General features: G+C 41.4%; 3 protein-coding genes across 3 annotated transcripts in view; 1 reads left to right on the top strand and 2 right to left on the bottom strand.

The window, feature by feature from the left end:
- Positions 1-16,383, top strand: part of LOC145457734 (ubiquitin-like protein 3) — a 245,928-nt gene that overhangs the window by 201,714 nt on the left and 27,831 nt on the right. The gene's annotated exons all lie outside the window — the stretch shown is intronic.
- LOC145457358 (tektin-4-like) lies at positions 950-4,568 on the bottom strand. The gene is made up of 8 exons (XM_080335554.1): positions 4,174-4,568; positions 3,992-4,115; positions 2,889-3,017; positions 2,756-2,826; positions 2,526-2,669; positions 2,241-2,463; positions 2,010-2,164; positions 950-1,472 (listed from the first exon to the last, which is right to left on the bottom strand). Exons 1-8 carry the CDS (start codon positions 4,449-4,451, stop codon positions 1,256-1,258), a joined length of 1,341 nt encoding a protein of 446 aa, XP_080191680.1. The 5' UTR covers positions 4,452-4,568; the 3' UTR covers positions 950-1,255.
- Positions 6,368-9,373, bottom strand: LOC145457882 (uncharacterized). The gene is made up of 10 exons (XM_080336180.1): positions 8,488-9,373; positions 8,269-8,390; positions 8,169-8,204; positions 7,748-7,840; positions 7,314-7,400; positions 7,165-7,250; positions 6,989-7,097; positions 6,772-6,904; positions 6,636-6,706; positions 6,368-6,579 (listed from the first exon to the last, which is right to left on the bottom strand). The coding sequence occupies exons 1-10, from the start codon at positions 9,227-9,229 to the stop codon at positions 6,475-6,477; spliced, it is 1,584 nt and encodes a 527-aa protein (XP_080192306.1). The 5' UTR covers positions 9,230-9,373; the 3' UTR covers positions 6,368-6,474.

Genomic DNA, 16,383 nt, shown 5'->3' with positions numbered 1-16,383 from the left:
GTGAAAATGTAGAATATAAATATGACACACAAGTACACAGTGCACACGGAGACGTAGCGAAGATAGAAATTCGAAGGGGAATCTTCGCAAGAGTATAATGACGTTGCGTCGCGGAGTCATAGCGACGTAACCAACTAAAATCAGACGTTGTAATTAGAGTTGCACTTGAAACAAATGATGTTTTAAAACATGTTTTTTTTTTAATTTATTGTTAAATTGTGCCGTAACCTTAGCCTCTTATAAAAGCTATGATATAACTGTGCAAATACTTTCGAAAAAAACATGTAGTATCAGCCTACTGACGATTTGCACCCGAAATTATCGATGTATAGCATACGATGTGGAGTGGTTAGAACCCTCCACAGCGTCGTCGGTTCAACAATTTTAGCACTTGATATCGAGATCATTGATACGGAATGGGTATTCTTATGATGCTGATTGCCGACCGCAAAAATGTGATGTAGACCCGATTAAAGATATTTTCCGTTTGTTTATGACAGTGCTCGTTCCGCTGTGACGCGACAATTGATGATTCCTGACGTCATGACTAAAAAAAACTGTAAAAATCATGTTCGTTTTAAATTCAACCCTATAGTTGTAATATTGTCCACATCCAATATTTTGTCTGACAATGTTTCAAAGCTAAACTTATTACTCAAAACTAGATTGATATATGTGATAAATCTCGAACACAGGTCAAAACGCTCTGTAAGATTAGTACCATATATTTATGAGGGGAATCAACTGTCACATGATTTTAGGGACAGCCACAGCTAAGTCCAGTCAAAAGATGACCTCGGTGATCAGGTATGGCTATTTTCAGGTTGTTCATAGTGAAATATGAGATAAGGTATCTATAAATCCCTCTCTAACAAGCACACCAACAGCACTGTCTGCCATACCCTCAGCAAAGCGCCTTGCAGTTTCTTTTCAGATCTAGGACAATGGATTTTACGTTTTACAAGCTTTATTTATCTACTAACACCTGCATGCAGTACATTTCCAAAATGGCTTCAAACACAATTAGAACCAGAATATGTCTTCTTTGTCAGAACTTGGTAAGTGCAGTGTTTCAGGTACAGTAAAAGCAATTGTAGAGGCGCCCAACAGTAGAACTCTGGCAGAATCGCAGCAGTTCGAGAGTGTCTAATCTCTTTTGGAGTGTGGATAGGCTCCAACACGAAAACGAAAAGGAAATCACAAACAATAAAAGTGCTTCTTGTGACACTCCAAAGGAGCTGCACAACGTTGAAGTTTATTGATACCCGGCTAATTTGATGACAGTAGGATATCTAGTGCGAACGGTCATGCTTTTTTCCTTGTCGATGAACAAGCTGTTGGATTTCACGGCAATTTCTTTCTCGAGGGCCATTCTGGTATCCATAAGATCCTGTAGTGAACGCTCTGCCTCGGCTAATCTTTGCTTCAGAGATTCGATGCTCTGAGTTATTTCACCGACTTCAGACACGAGTCTAATGAAAGAAATTTCAGTTATCACATCTTACAAAATTTATGGGAATTTCAGACACTGTCAACAAAAAATGGACAGATACAATGTGCGATGGATATAAAAACTTGTCTACAAGGAGATTGTGTCTCAATATCCAGAACCTGAAATTTGGTTTGGGAAAAGTGCCCCTTACTTGACTTGACCACAATAATTCATTCAGAATTTCAATATACCTAACATAATAAATTTGACTTATAATGTCTGATATTTTATAATGCACATACCCGACACCCGTCTGCTATAGTTATTGAATTAAAATGGTTTTGCCATGACTGCTGGCAGCTCTTACTACTATTCCAAGATGAGGCTTTATGTAGGTTATTTACGAGTTAAGACTGAAGTGACCTTAAGATTTCTTCGATTCGCCTCAATTTCAAGGTTGCAACTTGAGTCATACCGATAAGTTATCATGCATTGACCCAGTTGCAATTGTGGAGATGCAAGTTTAAACTGTGCGTTTGGTGTACGTACATGATAAGATAATGGATATTATACACACCTGTATTGTACAGGATCACGGCACAACTCCACTCCCGGTCTGTAGGTTCTGTGATGGAGTCTCTTGTGCGACACTTGCATTGGCGGCTCCTTGTCATTAATGGCAGCCTTCAGCATTGCAATGTTCTTCTCTTGATTACCGATCTCGATCAAAACCTATAATAAATGCAGCGGTGTGACTCCCGATTTCAATAACGTATTTATAATGCATCATTATAGATGTAAAAATAACCTTCTGCAAATGATTCTCCAGCTTGGTCTTTGCATCATTCATCTCTTCGGCTCTCTTGGCATACGCTTCATTGACGCAATTACACTGCTCGCGCATGTCATCGGAAGTATCATGCAGCACGTTGTCGATCAGAGATCTCAGATTGATGGAGGCCATACGTTCACGCTCCGCACGTACGATGTTGTCGTGGGTGTACTGCGCCCATGTTTCGGGAGTCGAAGAGCTTTGGTTCAAGAAGAGAGTTTTAATACCATAGCACACAGATGTTGAAGATATGTTACTTACTTGTCTTCAAATTTAGCCGAATTGTGGTGATACTGTATGTCAGTGGACTGATTGTTCAATCGACCGCACTGATCATCGATGTTGTACGCGTGAAGCTTATCACTCCAGTCCAGTTCCAAATTCTGTTTCGCATCTCGGTTCATTCTGAAAATGAGAATTTTTTTCACGACAAAATCAATATTAGACTGAGAGACCTAACTAAACTCCAGATTGTAGTCTCTTACGCTTACCTTATCTGATTTTCAGTTTGCTCGATCGTTCTTTTCAGCAGGTCTTGTACCGATTTAATCAGATCCACTTCCTGAAAGGTGAATGATGTTAAAACGCTTTGGGCACTTGCACTTTTAGGCACTTTGTCTGTACCTTTAGAAGTTGTATTTCAACGTTGTCTTTCACAAGGTCGGGACCTTGTCTTCGACTGCGGCATTCAAGATTGTCTGCTGCGATCATCATTGGGATCTCGGTAGCATCCAAGGCTTTGTCCAAACGAACCTGAATTTGTATGGACTCAAAGACAGGGTGGAGATGAACGTATGTGCACAAAAAATACACAAGATGTAGCAACAGTGTGAATTTACCGGAGGTATATGGATAACTGTGAACATTTAAATTATTGGAATATAGCTGGCAAAATCACTCTTTACTCAAGTCGCAAATCTGTATGCAACAGTTCTATTCATTGGTTTTGTTTCTTGCAGCGTTATATCGTCGCTGGAAACCAAACTGTCTTATGCCCATTTTTCGTTTTTTGATTTTTTTTCTTCTACCACTATTTGGACATAAATCAATCGTTTTAACAGGGTTTCAAGTTCCCAATTAGCATGAATTTCTAGTAAAGTGGATATATTAACATGACTTTCCAGGGTAAATTGGAAACAAAACTGGTTTATGTCCAAATTATATGGTCAAAGTCAAAATTTCCAAAAATGGATATAAGACTGTTTGGTTTTCCAGCGACGATATAGTCAGTATTGGTCTGTTGGTGAAACTATTTCACAACTTCATACATTTAAGATTCAATTTCAGGAATTTCACTAGGCATGAAAGGAACACATATCTGATAAGAAGCGTTTAGTACAACTAGGTATTCGACTGAGCATTAGTAGCTCCAAATCGGATGGATAAGAGTAGAAGAAAACAAAATTTTGTTAGCGAAAGGTGACAGCATTTCGACACAAGCCTCATAATCTTGGTAAATACAGACTATTCACAAAATTTCCCATTAGACATTTAAACCATCTAATTTTCTGTGTGAAAAAAATCAGTGTGCAACTGTACATGATCGATTATTGTTATGTACATATTTATGATAGACCCAATGGCAATGGATATACTTTAGGATTGAGTCGCAGACCATTTAGACTACATATTATCTCGCTACTATGTATAAAATATATAGGTATATATTTGGAAAATGAAAGTACAAGCTATTGCAGGTAAAATCTGTGTCTAGAACTTCGAACTACCTTCTGCTGGAATAGCAGTTCAGTCTCCGCGAGTACATCTTCAATTTCTCTATTGAGTTCAAACTTCCAGAAGTTTATATCATGAATGCGTTCACCCAGCTTCTTTGTCACATCAGATTGCGTTCTGCGTTAATAAAGTACATAAATATTTTTTTTTTCAATTCTGAAGATGATACCCATACCTATTTGTTTGTGCGTCTGTCTCGTTTGCAAGCTTCTTTGATTCATGTTGCACCCTCTCCGCATGGTCTCTGTCCGTGAAAGACTGGTAATATTTCGAGTAGTTGTTCTGATGCCATTCCTCCGGCGTGTATTTAGCAGTGCGGTAGCCAGACGTCGGGTTGCCGACAGCAGTATATGCGCCCGTGTTAATCGGAATCGAATGCTCCTTGGTGCCAAGGGACTGGACTGGAACACCACGAGGGGCTTCCTCCGCCTTTAAAAGCACTTCTTCCGGCATTTCAACTTGCAAAATTGATGTCTTAGTAGATATAGCTTGAAGGCGGTGACTGCGAGCGGTACAATTGTGGACAGATCGACAAGCGAGACAAGCTTAGCCGCCGTCAAATAACAAAAGGCTACGCGTTGCTTGACGCTACTCTTCGTCATGGCAACATATGGCGACCTTTCACCTCTCGGACTTGCCCGTTTCCGTCCGATTTGGCCACCGACCCAATCGTACCATCAAGTCAAGTAAATGAAGTTACCTGTCATTTGTAGTTGTTTCGATTAGTAATTTGAATTCATCGCGATTCTACTAATATAAGAATTGATTTAGCGTGCGGCGTGGCTCCGCTAAATTTTTCGATAGGGTTGGTGCTCTCGCTTTACAAATGGGAAAAAAAGTTTACAAATGGGTAAGGATTTACTTTACAAATGGGCAAGAAAGTTTACAAATGGGTAAGGATTTACTTTGCAAATGGGCAAGAAGTTTGCAAATGGGTAAGGATTGATTTCACTTTGCAAATGGCTAAGAACGGTCAAAAATCGCGACAGGGTCCAGATCCAGATGGGTCCTCTCCCGCAAATTCGGCGAAATCCAAATCCAAATAAAAAAATCTAGATCTTCATCCAAAACGGACGTCAGTTAGTTCGTGCTACCATGTGACCCCCATCGCCAGATTCACCACCACTAATTCGGATAAATCCAAATCCAGATTTAGTTGGTGCGCTGTCAAAACTCACGACATGGTGGGGTCGTCAGCCCCCCCCCAGTTGAGCAAGGCCCAGATGAGGCCTCCCTCCACACATTCGGCGAAATCCAAATTCGAAAATGCGACCCCCGCATCCCCCATCACCACCACCAATTTTGATAAATCCAAATCCAGAATTAGTTGGTGCGGTCAGCCCCCCAGTCGAGCAAGACCCAGATGAGTCCGCCTCCCACAAATTCGGCGAAATCCGATCGTGGTCAAAACTCACGACAATGTGGGGTCAGCGCCCCCCCCCATACTTGGACACTAGCCAAGAGGACCCTCATCCCCAAAAAATACGGCGACACCCCTCCCGCACTGATCGACACCCCCTCCCGCACTGATTTTCTCTGAAGTTGCAATTGGGCAGGAAATTTTTCAAATGCGAAGGATTTACTTTGCAAATGGGCAAGCATTTACTTTTCAAATGGGCAAGTGTTTACTCTTCAAATAGGCAAGGATTTACTTTGCAAATGGGCAAGAAAGTTTGCAAATGGGCAAGGATTTACTTTGCAAATGGGCAAGAAAGTTTTCAAATGGGCAAGGATTTACTTTGCAAATGGGCAAGAAAGTTTGCAAATGGGCAAGAATTTACTCTGCAAATGGGCAAGAAAGTTTTCAAATGGGCAAGGATTTACTTTGCAAATGGACAAGAAAGTTTGCAAATGGGTAATGATTTACTTTGCAAATGGGAAAGAAAGTTTACAAATGGGTAAGGATTTACTTTGCAAATGGGCAAGAAAGTTTACAAATGGGTAAGGATTTACTTTGCAAATGGGCAAGAAAGTTTACAAATGGGTAAGGATTTACTTTGCAAATGGGCAAGAAAGTTTACAAATGGGTAAGGATTTACTTTGCAAATGGGCAAGAAAGTTTGCAAATGGGCAAGAATTTACTTTGCAAATGGGCAAGAAAGTTTGCAAATGGGCAAGAATTTACTTTGCAAATGGGCAAGAAAGTTTGCAAATAGGCAAGGATTTACTTTGCAAATGGGCAAGGATTGATTTCACATTGCAAATGGCCAAGAACGGTAAAAAACACGACAGGATGGCCTCTCCCCTCAAATTCGGCGAAATCCAAATCCAAATTAAAAACATGCAGATCTACATCCAAAACTGACATCGGTTAGTGTTGCTAGACCCCCCATCACCACCACCATTCCGGATAAATACAAATCCACATATAGTTGGTGAACATGTCTTCAGCGTTCAATTTTATTCAAAGAAATTTCCATTACTAAACTTACACCAATCATCGAATATATATTCATTGTAGGAGGAACGAATAGGCCTAGCACACATCGTGGCAATAGTCGCAATAAAAAGATCCTTCCGGTGCAAATTGCCCAGGAGAACAATCCGTGTGGGTCCATCTTTTGCAATTGTTACATTCGACCTGGAAAAACGACTTGAATTACGTTGCGTAACAAAATGGAGTCTATCACTTAATACCCATTGTGTGCTGTCTCCTGGTGATGTCTTAGAGTAGCATTTCACACAATAATCAGACAACTCTTTCTCGTCTGTAGAGATAGTGGTTTACTGATTATACCGTAGCAGCCAATAAAGCTTGTAGATATATCTTTACTTGTTTCGTCGAGCAGAGTTTGTCCGAATTCCTTCCTGTACCCGACACAAGCATGCGTCGAATGGTTGAAGCCGAACTCTATACCTGCCGCAGGAATCGATGCTCCGCCATCTTTACAATACACTCCAGCAGCCTAAGTTACACCGATTTCAATAATTCACCAACTTTATCGTGGCGGCAAACTTGCCACGCGAAGTCATATATAGACATCACAAACCTTTAACACAAGTACGCCACAATTAAAACCATCTTGCTGAACTTCCGGTCTTGTTATTTGTCTTGTCGATTTCACATATCTTCTTGAAGAAAATGTTCGTTGGAATTTTCTGAATGACAACAGAATGAATCTACAGTATATACCAAACCAGTCGACAAAATATTTCTCTAACTCACCGAAACTCGTCAAGGATACTCGTGTAACGGCCCTCGTGGCCCATGGGATCATACAAACAGAATCTGTTTGACTTTGCATCCGATATCTGTGATTGTTAAATCTACTTTGAGTCGTCATGTCAATTTATTTGACGATCGTTTACACTTACCAACAAAATCCAATGATTTCTAACCCCAGATGTTCCTGAACACACATGAAGCGGCGAAAGAAATGATTTGGTTCTTGCCTTTTTAATCTTAAAGGAAAAATAATATTTTATAATGGAACTGCAAAAGTATAATTCTTTCCTTCCACTTCTTAATATTATTAGTTGTATAGTGGCGATTGTGATTAATTAGCAGCATGTACGTGATGATTAGCATACACAGGATGTTACAGATATTTCACACACGACGAAGAGGTAATTCTTATATTGAAGTGGATTGCGTCCGTCATCCGCTTGTTATTCAAGTGGTTATGCTTTCTAGGACTATCCCCACTCATAGCTTGCAACTGCGAGGTATAAAATTACGGCACTATATAGCCTCCTTGTCACAGCCTCCGGCAAGTAATTTAACGAATCATTGCCATGTTGTAACATACCACAGTTCTAGTCTTCATACTTTTGTCGTAGATCCCGGCTACAAACCATTTAGTGGCTTCTTGTGACGAAATCACCGTCACATGAGATGTCCACTGAAATGATAAAATATATATGTTTAGTAGGTAAAAGTGATGCCACACATCCATCCTTCTTGTAGCGGTCGATGCACAATACACATATTAACGAATATAGAAAGAACAAAGTTAGATGTATCTAATTGTCTGTACACGACTCTGTGACTTAAGCGCGAGCACGCCCGCTACGGCGCTACAATGGCGATCTCTCAAATCACGTGATTCACTGACTACTTCATCGATATAAGATTAAGGTCTTGGGAAATGAGGTTAGGTACGGGGTTGCGCGAGAAGATTACTGGCACCCTGCTGGGACAGATCTTACACTATACTGCTGCTATCTTACCTTCTTGCAAATTGTAAAGAGAACGCCATTCATCACCTGAAAGAAGTACACAAACCATGCAGTTCTAAATTTCTATATCATACACAACACCAAAACATACCGCATCATTAAGCCAGTCACTACCTTTGAGAGTAATTAGATCAGACTTCAACAGTGGTGTGTGGTTCACAACAGCTTCGATCCGGTCTTTTTCCTGTCTCGAGGTCCACAGGGAAGCAATGTCTAAAATGAGAGAATATAATGACATCATTTAGAAACCGCTAATTTATTGCGTAGGCTACTATGAGTACTGGAGATAATGTCTATATATAGTATATACCTGTGAATTTGAATGGGAGGAGGCTCCTGGTTTTGTCTGAAGTGACTCCAATGTCAGTAAGGGTGTTTTTTGTATCTCCGTGGTTATGCTGCTGAGCTGGAATATTGGGATGAGTCGTCACCAGCTTTTCTCGGCCGTGATCGTCCAGATCACCAATCTCGTGATTTTCCTGATTACCATTAACGACAACTATGTTCCAGGCTTCGTCTGAACTGGTACCAATATCACCTGAGTCGGTAAGGCTGTCTTTCGTCTCGCCGTATTCATGATGTTGAGTGGTCACCAGCTTTTCTCGGTCGTAGTCGTCATGGCGCTGCTGCACCTCACCACTTTCGACAACTATGTTCCAGGCTTCGTCTGAACTGGTGCCAATATCACCTGAGTCGGTAAGGCTGTCTTTCGTCTCGCCGTATTCATGATGTTGAGTGGTCACCAGCTTTTCTCGGTCGTAGTCGTCATGGCGCTGCTGCACCTCACCACTTTCGACAAGCATGTTCCTGGCTTCGTCTGAACTGGTTCCAATATCACTTGAGTCAGTGAAGGCGTCTTTCGTCTCTCCGCTGCCATACTCTTGACCGGGAATATTGGGCCGAGTCGTTACTACCCTTACTCGGCCGTATTCGTCATGTCGAAGTTCCACATCTCCACTTTCGATAAGTCGTGCCCGCAGTGCGTTGTTGATATCTGCATTGTGGAAATCAATGATCGATCGAAACATAAATATGTGATTTATTGGCGTCATTTGGTTAAGGAATCTGCTCCCCCTTTTCGTTAGTGCGTTAAACTGTTCAACAACTTGGGTGTTGACTTGATTTTTCAGTTCTTTAATGAGGTAGACACGACGTAAAACTTCTTCTTTCCGGGTCACATTCTTTTCGTGGAATCGATCGAAGAGACAAAGATGAGCATTTTGTTCAATAATAATTATCAATTTTTTTCTGCGTAAGCCTCCTATACGGACCCGTGTGCGACAGTTTCATTAAATCGTTGTCTTGAAGGTAAATATAAGGGAGATAAGCGGGATTATTTGAAGCAATTTTCAAGTGCTTACATTCTGTCGCCGGACGATCGCTTTTCCAGTGAACCCGCATATAATTCATACAATCGTCGTTCTCGCACTCTACTGCGGTGGAAAGTCTGCACTGTGCAACGTTTTTTCGAACGTGAACAGGATAGGGAATTCCTCCATGAGCGCTCATTCGAACAAGGTATATGCCCCGCATTTCATCTACATTATATGCAATGTTCTCTGTTTCCACACTGTGAACTCGTCGGCAATGCTGTGCAATAGAGCGACTATTCATTGTTTTGAAACAAATCGAACATTCATCCAATTTTTCATTTCCTTTCTTGGACTTTTCAGTCGTGACGACTCGAGATTCTGCCAACAACGTGTCATTCATGCCATTGGATTCGGGTAAATTTTGGCTCGTAATAAACTCGCCGGACTCTGCAGCTGATTTTGAATGTTGGTTGGTTAAATGTTTTTCGAAGTAATTATGGCATATTGTTCGGCTGCATATGGGGCAGTGGTAATGAGGTCTTTTCAGATCCCTGCCGAGGCCATCATGATCAATTTTACATGGTAGACACATATAATCTTCAAATACAATTGTTCTGCGACGATGGGCCTTTAGATAATGATTTTTCTGCTGTGAGTCGTATTCAACCACCCTTCGACACAAACGGCAATGCCAATGCCCCTTTTTATAGTGGCAATTACCGGGGCACTCCATGAAAGTGCTTCTGTAGTACCCTGGACTGTTGACAACATCTTTGAGACAATTCTTGTGGAGTACATCTGAAGCATCTACCATGACGCTCAAATAACATTTATAGTTTAATTATATCTGCGAAAACTGGGATTTATGATAACGAATAAATAAAATAGTACAGTAAAATACCTTCCGTAGCGGCATCAGCAGACTTGTACAAACTACTGGATTTTCAAAAAGTGTAACTAAATCAAGAACTACAAACTTTTCAAAGTCCACAACTAGAACTAAAACTACTCACATTTTAATACTCGCAACTATAGAACTAAAACTCGAACTATTCACTTTTCAAAATCCGCAATTAGAACTAAAACTACTCACATTTTAAAACGCGCAACTGTAGAACTAAAACTCGAACTATTCACTTTTCAAAATCCGCAATTAGAACTAAAACTACTCGCATTTTAAAACGCGCAACTGTAGAACTAAAACTCGAACTACTCACTTTTCAAAATCCGCAATTAGAACACGAACTAGACTGACGACCATCCACTAAATAATATATAAGTTTTCTCTCGTTATGATATGACAATGATACTAATCCCTAACACAATTACAAATCACTCATATTTTGTAAACACTTGCGTACGAGAAGTTCGAATTTGATTTGTCGTCGTGGAGATAATAAATCGCGCTGGGGAAATGATTCGAGAATACTTGAATCTGAGTCACGATGATTCTATCGAGTACTGAAATTATGCTGTCTGTTGTTTCTTGTTTCTGATCTCTATTGAACATCTTTGCAGAACATTATCAAAAGCAAAAATATAGCATAATACTACTACCAAAATAAATAAAACTATACTGTAAAAACTACCGTTCCAAAACCCCTTTACGTCGATGATCAAAAACTACTCCAAGTCATTTCAACACCTTCCTATCTAATTATTGTATTGCAGTTTTCTGGTGTTTTGAAATGATGAAAATATTAAATACTCTGATAGTCCTATACTGATACTGAATATTAGCGCAGAACGTATATAATATATATCGCTAGCGACATTCACACTATAAACGAGTCTACAGACAATCTGACTTCTCATTCGGAGGATCGGATTCGCACTGAAACTTGCTTAGAGCAAAAGAATTCAGTTATTGTTCTTTACTGGAATTGATAACGATCTTCCAAACTGTGTGATTGGATTAACTCCGCTGGCGAGTATATAGCACACAACGGAAAACGAGAATGGGCAGTGGGCACGCGGATATATCGGTCAGTGCGATCGTTCCAACTGAATTGTTCCTATGATAAAATCTTAGAGAGCAAAGAGAAAAAGCACGTAATTGTACTGATCCGAATGCATATATATCCTCGTTGTTTTGATATATAAATCTTGCCCTCGGATCTTTTCACGCCTTGCTGCTGTGTGAATAGCGTGTGTACTGTGTAGCCTATTTATTTTATTCGTCTCGATTTCAAAACAAACCATTAATCTTGGCCCTATGCGTGTCCCATAAAAAGTCGATACTAGATGTATTTGTTTCATTGATTCGGTTGATTGCAAAATGAGTGCGCTGCTCATTAGGAATATTTACGGTGGCAAATTTCGACACTTCGGTATAACCAAACGTCGTGTTCCAGTTCCAGCCATTTCGGAAGGGAAAGTGATGATTTGCATCTTGATAAAGGCCTGCTCTTGTGACTTTTGTATCATACAAAAGCCACAAGGATTGCAATCTAATTCCCACCATGATGAGTTAAAACAGTGGTTCTCAACCTTTTTCACCTCGCGGACCGGTAAAATTTCCAAAAATGTCTGGCGGACCGGTGAACTTTCAAAATTGAAATGAAGCCAAAATGTAAAGTATGTAAGGGTTTTTTGCAATTATATGGTGCTAGAGTGTGACATTTAGAGGGTTTTTATCGTAATTAATTATCTTCATGATGGCATCCATGTGATATTATGGTAGTGAGTCGGCTGAGTCGAGATAAAATTGCCTTGCCCAGATAAACGTGCTACCGCCGAGAGTCGATTACAGTCTTTCGCGCCGAAGGCCGTGGGTTTACCGACCACGCCAACACGAATAATATTCTTCTCTTTGACAACATCGAGAGAAGAAGCGTTGTCGCCTGTACTTGTGAGCACATTCATTCTACTCAGTGTAAGCCGAAAGTCTATGCAGCTTAATCGCGCCAATAGCGAAAATTTCCGATCATTCATGACTGAATCGGTATTCTCGCAGCCGAATTTTTGGCACAACCTTCGTATAGTCCCATGTTAGCCTGAACTTGTGTTGGTACGTCGCGGCGTGGTAATGGCTGACGACGAAATGCCTATTTATATAAATCAGCGGTTCTAAACCTTGTCTCCAGCCCCCCCCCCCCTCAGGGGCGATTTGGATTTTAAAGGGGGTGGAAACGCCAAGGGGGCGAAGTGAGGGGCGCTGGGCTCATGAGGCGGTATGGGGGGCCTCGCAGTAGATGATATAGTAGAGGCATATGATTATATAGTAGAAAAATAGTTGTATATATCCCTGAGTTATAATTCAAAATTGCCTTTCGACAAAATATGCGAGATCCCGAAATTTTGAGTAAGGGCGGTTTGGGAGTCCCAGTTACGGTCCTGCCCGACAGGAATGAATCGAAAACTTCATGATAGAAAGCGGTGTCATTCCAAGCTATCTGAAAACAGTCAGAGTGGTACCGCTTCGCAGTCCATCCTCAAGATTACCGGACCACGACTGACCTATCGATCTCGCTTCCCATGACATGCCGCCCTATTTCTTGTCGCTTTCTTTTTCTATACTGTATTCTTTACTTTCATTCAGTGTGCATGCCTCCTTTTTACTACGCCTAGGCCAAGGTGGGTGTCCGATTCCATTGACAAATCCAAGTCGCTTCGACATCTTCCTGTCTATTCATTGTATCGCATTTTTGTGGTGTATTGAACTGATAAAATTGCTAATAAACCAATGATGATGATGATGATCGTGGACCCCTGAAAATGCTTCACGGACTCCCAGTTGAGAACTACTGAACTAAAGTTTGAAGAAGTGCTACTCAAGTAGCACAAGTAACTCCCTATGTTTTCTACTCAATTAACAGTATAATTAGCAATTTTTGTGACACGTGAAAACTACTTCAAGTGACAGAAAAATCTAAGTATTTGTGGTCGGGGGAAGGGTGGTCGCACACTTTCGACATTTCGTCGGAGGTGGCTACATACGAAATCGCAACATGTATCTTTTCAGGTAACGCAAAATGTTTATAATGATGCACAATACCCATTGGTAGAATATTTGAAAATAAAACAGGAATACATTCGTGTTAAAATTAATAACTGGGTGCAGTACCAAATTCAATGTGGGCAGATATCTCCATGACATTCCCAGTAGATTTACTAGTTACACAAAGCACGGGGGGTGCCGTATTCCTGGGGGGGGGATCCTTCTGGGTAGCCCCCAAGTATGCGGGGGGGATGACCCCACATTGTCAAGAGTTTTGACCTCGATTGGATTTCGCCGAATTTGTGGGAGGAATACTCATCTGGGTCTTGCTCGACTGGAGGGGGGGCTGACCGCACCAGCTACTTCTGGATTTGGATTTATCCAAATTGGTGGTGGTGATGATGGGGGGGGGTGAACCTTGCCCATTTGCAAAGTAACCTTGGCCATTTGACAACTTTCTTGTCCATTTGCAAAGTAAATCCTTACCCATTTGTAAACTTTCTCATTTGTAAACTTTCTTGCCCATTTGCAAAGTAAATCCTTACCCATTTGTAAACTTTCTTGCCCATTTGCAAAGTAAATCCTTACCCATTTGTAAACTTTCTTGCCCATTTGCAAAGTAAATCCTTACCCATTTGTAAACTTTCTTGCCCATTTGCAAAGTAAATCCTTACCCATTTGTAAACTTTCTTGCCAATTTGCAAAGTAAATCCTTACCCATTTGTAAACTTTCTTGCCCATTTGCAAAGTAAATCCTTCGCGTTTGAAAAATTTCCTGCCCATTTGCAACTTCAGAGAAAATCAGTGCGGGAGCGGGTGTACTCTGATGAAAGTATGGATTTTCGGGTTCGGGATTTGGTCAAATAGGCGAGTGGTCACCCACCCCCCGCACCGCAAACTTGGGCACTACCCAAAATGACCCTCATCCCCCAGAAATACGGTGACCCCTCGTCTATTTGACCAAATCCCGAACCCGAAAATCCATACTGATCCACGATCGGATTTCGCCGAATTTGTGGGAGGCGGACTCATTTGGGTCTTGCTCGACTGGGGGGCTGACCGCACCAACTACTTCTGGATTTGGATTTATCAAAATTGGTGGTAGTGGTGACGGGGGATGCGGGGGTCACATTTTCGAATTTGGATTTCGCCGAATGTGTGGAGGGAGGCCTCATCTGGGCCTTGCTCAACTGGGGGGGCTGACGACCCCACCATGTCGTGAGTTTTGACAGCGCACCAACTAAATCTGGATTTGGATTTATCCGAATTAGTGGTGGTGAATCTGGCGATGGGGGTCACATGGTAGCACGAACTAACTGACGTCCGTTTTGGATGAAGATCTAGATTTTTTTATTTGGATTTGGATTTCGCCGAATTTGCGGGAGAGGACCCATCTGGATCTGGACCCTGTCGTGATTTTTGACCGTTCTTAGCCATTTGCAAAGTGAAATCAATCCTTACCCATTTGCAAACTTCTTGCCCATTTGCAAAGTAAATCCTTACCCATTTGTAAACTTTCTTGCCCATTTGTAAAGTAAATCCTTACCCATTTGTAAACTTTTTTTCCCATTTGTAAAGTGAGAGCACCAACCCTCCTCAAATTTTTCGACCAAATTCTTGTTCGCTTTGCTCGTGCAGGACAAGTCAACAAGGAAGCATGGCGGTTCACATTTGCTAAATAACGCGGAAATGCATATCTATACGAAACGTTCTCGCTAATATCATTATTCGTTTCAACAACGCCACTCAACTGTGATTATCCTGGAAGAGTCATACTCAGTCCTTGGACACTAAATTATCACCGAAGTGCGGCCTGTTCTACAGCCTTAGACGCTTCATGCCAGCCTGGGTTCTTCTGATACTATTTAAATCCTTAATCCAATCGAAGTTACAATATGGCATTATCTGTTGGGGGCTGCCAGTAAAACTTCACTCGAGCCACTGCAAAAACTACAACATAACGTACTCCGTATCATAGCTAGGGCTCCAAATAAAGGGACCTGGTTGTCCAAGTCCATCCAACAAGTCGCTGCTGAAAAGATTCGGTGTCCTAAACATAGAAGATATGCAGAAACTAGAAATCGCCAAGTTTATCTATCAGTTCCACTGCAGTCATTGCCCCGAAGATATTTCAATGACTTCTTTACCTCGGAATCAAAAGCGCACAAATACAACACACGCACCCGCGCGTCCAAATATCATATGATTGACCGAAAAGATCATCGTTCTATCAAATATGCCGGACCTGACGTGTGGAACAGTATCCCGCCGGCCATCCGACAGTCGACGAGCATGTCTACAGTCAAGTCGAAATACAAGCAATTACTACTAAATACTAATCCAGTGGTTCCCAACCTTTTTCGACCCATGGCCCCTTTTCAAGCTCAACACCGATCATCGCCCCCCAAATTTTGCGTACTGAAAATTGGGCATACAAACTGTAATCACTGGCGAGATGACTAAAAAAAAAAGGTCAACTTTACGGCTCGCAGCCTAATGTTACACACTTTTGTAACTATAATTTCCGTGGGTTGACCAAAAAAAAAAAGAAAAAGGTCAGCTATTTTGACGCTATATTGCCCCCTTCGCTATTTTCGCCCCCCTATCGCCCCCTTCGTCATTTTCGCCCCCCCCCCCCTAGGACGCCAAATCGCCCACGTTGAGAAGCACTGTACTAATCCATAAGCAAGATTACTGAACCACGACCTGACCTATCGATCTCGCCTTCCATGACATGCCACCCCATTTTTGTCGCTTGCTTTTTTCTATACTATCTTCTTCCACTTTTCGTTCAGTGTGTACATGGCCTAGGCCAAGGTAGGCGTCTGATTCCATAGACGACTCCAAGTCGCTTCGACACCTTCCTATCTTTTCATTGCATCGCATTTTTGTGGTGAACTGATAAAAATTGCGAATAAAGCAATGATGGTCGCAGCAGTTCCCAAACTTATTG

Source organism: Botryllus schlosseri, chromosome 15, assembly GCF_051294905.1.
Source record: "Botryllus schlosseri isolate E-star chromosome 15, Bs_hap1, whole genome shotgun sequence".
NCBI classification, from domain to species: domain Eukaryota; kingdom Metazoa; phylum Chordata; class Ascidiacea; order Stolidobranchia; family Styelidae; genus Botryllus; species Botryllus schlosseri.
Note: the sequence above shows the minus strand (reverse complement) of the source record. Positions and strands in the feature narration are given on the sequence as shown.